This window comes from Lithobates pipiens, unplaced genomic scaffold (assembly GCF_037356315.1).
Source record: "Lithobates pipiens isolate NorthernLeopardFrog02 unplaced genomic scaffold, aLitPip1_a1.2 Scaffold_8, whole genome shotgun sequence".
Lineage (NCBI taxonomy): Eukaryota > Metazoa > Chordata > Amphibia > Anura > Ranidae > Lithobates > Lithobates pipiens.
This window is the reverse complement of record NW_027507903.1, coordinates 664968212-664972980: the sequence shown is the minus strand read 5'-3', so window position 1 is coordinate 664972980 and position 4769 is coordinate 664968212. Positions and strand designations below refer to the sequence as shown.

Genomic DNA, 4769 nt, shown 5'->3' with positions numbered 1-4769 from the left:
CTTCAGTGGAGGACTCTTCAGAAGAAGACCACGTACGGGTTGGTTTCTTAGTAAGAGCCTGGGAGGGCTGAAGTACCCAAGAGAATCCAGTCTCGTAGATATCGCCAAGCTGGCTGAAAGATCCAGGTATCCTACGAGTGTTCTTCGAATTTAGTTTCCCTACGTGTTCTACAAAAACATCTGTGGCAGAGACATTATCTTGTATGTTCTACAACAACGTCTGTGGCAGAGACTTGTTCCTGAGTAAGCACCTTGTTGGCTGCTAGACCTTGTGAGAGAGGGACTGTCCAACTTGAGTGATCATCCAGTTGCGAATGGCTATTCTCTGGATGCAGTCAAAGTAAGCAAGTTCTTCAACATTGACTTTGACACTAATGCCGCGTACACACGAGCGGACTTTTCAACATCCAAAGTCCGAAGGACCGAGTCCGTCAGACTATCCGATCGTGTGTGGGCTGCAACAGACTTTTGATTCACCAAAATCTGACGGACTTTAGAATATGGAACATGCTTCAAATTTTCCCGAAGGAACTCCGCCGGACCCGGTCCCCTTCGAAAACTCCGCTCGTGTGTATGCTACTCCGACGGACTAAAACCGACGCCAGGGCAGCTATTGGCTACTGGCTATGAACTTCCTTATTCGAGTCGGAGTTTAGTGTGATTGTGTGTGGCCAAGTCCGTTCAGCCGAAAAGTCTGTCAGAACTCCGTCGGAATTCCAGCAGAACTCCGACGGAACTCCTTTGGAAGTCTGTCGGACTTAAGTCCTCTCGTGTGTACGGGGCATAAGAGTACCTGAACTTCCTTTCCAACCCTCTGATCCCAATTTAACAGACTGTTCATTGTCTATGTTTTGCAAATAAAATCCAGTCAAGTGGATCTGTTGTCAGTCTCTCAAGTTACTGGGCCATTTACCACGGGACACCCCTAGACGTGAAGCGATTGGAACAGAAGGTAACGGTAATCCCAAATCTAACCAGCGGCTCCTTCGGGGGTAGTGCTACATAACCAATTTCCTTTTCATCATGATGTAGTCATCTCCACTTTTCATGTCATTGCACTTAGTGCTCCGCATGTCTTCTCCACATCCGTCTTTCCCTCTTTCTCTCTTCTATTGTTGGGAGGTATAATTCTCATTACTACTGCAAAACGAATCTCCTCCCTTCTGTACTCTGATCTCCGTGTCCTATAATATTCATCCAGCCTCACCCTGTGTAGGAGGACGTCACCCCTCCCCCATCCACATTCCTCTCCGGTGTCAGAGACTTTCAGTCTTGTTTCACTTCCCCTGTCAGCGATGGCGTCTGGTGATCTGAGAGCCGAGCTGAAATGTTCCGTCTGTCTGAACATTTATACCGATCCTGTAATGCTGAGATGTGGTCACAACTTCTGCCGGGTCTGTATTGATCGTGTGCTGGATACACAGGAGGGGTCTGGAGATTTCTTCTGTCCTGTATGCAGAAAAAGGTTCAGGAGTCGTCCTGCACTGCAGAGGAATATAGCACTACGTAACATAGCAGAGACTTTCCTGTCTGCTCATCAAGATCAAGAGGAGTCCGGGGTCTTCTGTACTCACTGTGTGGACTTTCCTGTACCTGCTGTTAGATCCTGTCTGCTCTGTGAGGTTTCTCTGTGTGATAAACACCTGAGAGTCCACAAAAAGTCCCCAGAACACGTCTTATGTAACCCCACCTTGTCCATGGAGAGCAGGAAATGCTCCGTCCATAAGGAGGTTTTGAAGTATTTCTGCACTGAGGATGAGACCTGTATCTGTATTTCTTGTTGTATGATTGGAGGACATAAAGGACATAAGATGGAGTCACTGGATGAGGCTTCTGAGAAGAAGAAGGAGCCACTGAGGAATGTTCTCCAGAAACTTCTGACAAAGAGAGAGGAGACGGAGGAAAGAGTCCAGAGTCTGCAGGAACACAGGAGGAAAGTAGAAGAAGAAACATCCGGTGACACCGAGAGAGTCACTGCCCTGTTTAGAGATCTCAGGAGACGTCTGGAAGACCTGGAGAAGAGAGTCCTGAGGGACATCTCCAGGAGGGCAAATCGGATCTCCATCTCCATCCGGGATCTGGAAATAAAGAAGGAGGAGCTGTCCAGGAAGTTGCGTCACATTGAGGAGCTGTGTAACGTGACGGATCCACTGACTGTCTTACAGGAATCAGACACAGGTGACTTGTGTGATACTGAGGATGGAGATAATGAGGACAGAGAGAGACATGAGGAGCTCCTCCATGATGGAGGGGGTCTGGATGTGGCGGGGGTCTTACAGAAAGGTTTATCTGATATAATAACAGAGGTAAATGTATACTATATGCAGGGGGCTGCAGACATATTACTGGATGGAAACACAGCTCATAATGATCTACAGATATCAGATGACAGGAAAACTGTATCCAGGTCAGATATAAAGCAGAATCTCCCAGAAACACCAGAGAGATTCCAGGATTTTTCTTCTCAGGTGATGAGCAGTCGGAGTTTCTCCTCAGGGAGACATTACTGGGAAGTGGATGTCGGGGGGTCAGATGACTGGAGAGTCGGGATGTGTTACCCCAGTATAGAGAGGAGAGGGAAGGAGTCAGAGATTGGATGTAATAATAAGTCCTGGGCATTGGACAAGGATGATAATGATGAGGAGTATAAGTTGATACATGACAGTAAATGGACCTTCTTACCCCCCAATCCCTCCAGTAACAGAGTCAGGATATATCTGGATTATGAGGCCGGGCGGATCTCCTTTTATGATCTGTGTGACCCGATCCGACACCTCCACACCTTAACCACCACCTTCACTGAGCCCCTCCATGCTGTGATAGGTGTATGGAGAGGTTGTATAAAGATATGTGGGGGGAGGCGGGAGATGTGAGAACTCCGCCCACAGTCTGGTGATGTCAAACGAAGGAGGGGAATTAATTTATCTATCTATCTATCTATCTATCTATCTATCTATCTATCTATCTATCTATCTATCTATCTATCTATCTTCCATAACAATCTGACATAATACTTTCTGTGTTTTGTCACAGTATGTGACATCAGCCATCTCCTCCCCCCTGCCCCTCCCCCACATGTGGTCCCTCTGTGGGGCGTGGGGCAGCCATGATCAGACATAGAGGGGGTGGGGTCACTGTGATGGGATAGGAAATAAATGGAACAATCTTAGAGGAAATCTATGAAGACGTCATCTAGAGATTTATTACTGAAAGAAAAAATGTGATCAGAGAGCCCAGGCTGTTTTTAGACAGAGTGGGTCAGGATTAGATCCCCCTGTCAGGTTTTTTCTTCTGTCCGGGGCTCCATTACAGAGATTTCCCCTCACTTCCTGTCCCGGTGACAACATTTATCTAGACAGGAAATGAGGGGAACTCTCCAACAGGAACACAGACTGAAATAAGAATGATATGTTTAGTATAATAAGGAAGGGGAAGGATTAGAGCCCCTGTCAGATGTTTATATGTCTGTGTCCCTGTACAGATTTCTCTCGCTCCTTGTATTGGTGTCACCAGGACAGGAAGTGAGAGGAAATCTCTCTAAGGCTGGGATCACATTGCTGTGCAGATCACATGTCATGTCTGTGTGCTGTGAATTCAGCCGTACAAACTGTGTGACTGAAATCACATTCACACCAGAAGGGTGCCGGACCCTTTTTTTGGTCCTCACTGGAATCGGATCACATTGGGTGTCACATCTATACAATCCGATTCCTGCACCATTTCAGCGTTTGCACTGCGATCTGCGAAGCCATCTGGGGGTGTCATTAACTTTCCATTGACCCCCCCCCCCGCAGCGGTTCTCAGATGTCAGTGTGACCGTCCGGTGATTGAGGTGTGATGAGGGAACCCGCACAGGAATCGCACTGGTTCCCGCATCCCACAAGTCTCATCCCAGCCTAAGGCTCCATTCACACCTATGCAGGGTGCTTTTCAGCCTTTCTTATGTGCTTTCCGCAGGTTATAGTGCGATTTGCCGTTTGGAGGTTTTTATTGTATTTTTTGTTTCAGATAATTTGCTGTTTGGGCAAATTAAAAAATGCAAATTGCGGCAAAATCGCTGTAATAACGCACTACATGCTTTTCTGCACCTCCTCCATTGAAGTCTATTGAACCATAAAAAGCAAAAACCTTTTTTGCGTTTAAGGCTCCATTCACGCCAATGCGTTTTTTTTTAACATAGATCCCTATGGAACACGTTCACATCAATGCATTTACTAATGACAGAAATAATGGGATTTATCACTAATATAATGATATCACTATAATAATGTATGATTACTAGAACTGGAATGTGTCCCCAATATAATGTGTCCCCATAGAATGGATCACCAATAGAATTCTATGGGATCACTTTTATAATGGATCCTAATATAATGTATAATGTGATGGTGTATTATAATCACTAGATGTGTCCCAGTGATGGAGGAGGAATTTGGAAAGATGTTAATGTGAATAAAGTTTTTCTCGGTTGTAGATGTGAAGTGTTGGTGTTATGCTTACCTGCTCTGTGTAATGGTTTTAAACAAAGCATCCCTGATCCTCCTCTTCTTGGGTCCCTATTCTGTGTTCCTGGCCCCTCCCTCCTGTTGAGTGCCCCCACAGTAAGCAGCTATGGGGGCACCCGAGCCAAGTTACAGCTTCTTGTGTCCATTCACATATGGATACCGAAGCCCAGTCCCGCCCCTTTCTCTCCTTATTGGCTAACTTTAATTGACAGTAGCAGGAGCCAATGGCACCAGGCTGCTGTCTCAGCCAATGAAGAGGGGAGT

General features: G+C 46.3%; 1 protein-coding gene across 1 annotated transcript; it reads left to right on the top strand.

Moving 5' to 3' along the window:
* The first annotated feature begins 1121 nt into the window (after positions 1–1121).
* On the top strand, positions 1122–4473 carry LOC143961880 (E3 ubiquitin-protein ligase TRIM39-like). Its single transcript, XM_077471215.1, has one exon. It carries the CDS (start codon positions 1296–1298, stop codon positions 2871–2873), a length of 1578 nt encoding a protein of 525 aa, XP_077327341.1. The 5' UTR covers positions 1122–1295; the 3' UTR covers positions 2874–4473.
* The last annotated feature ends 296 nt before the right edge of the window (positions 4474–4769 follow it).

Excerpts from the sequence above, each read along its gene's own strand:
- LOC143961880 (XM_077471215.1), top strand. The coding sequence starts at position 1,296 with ATGGCGTCTGGTGATCTGAGAGCCGAGCTGAAATGTTCCGTCTGTCTG.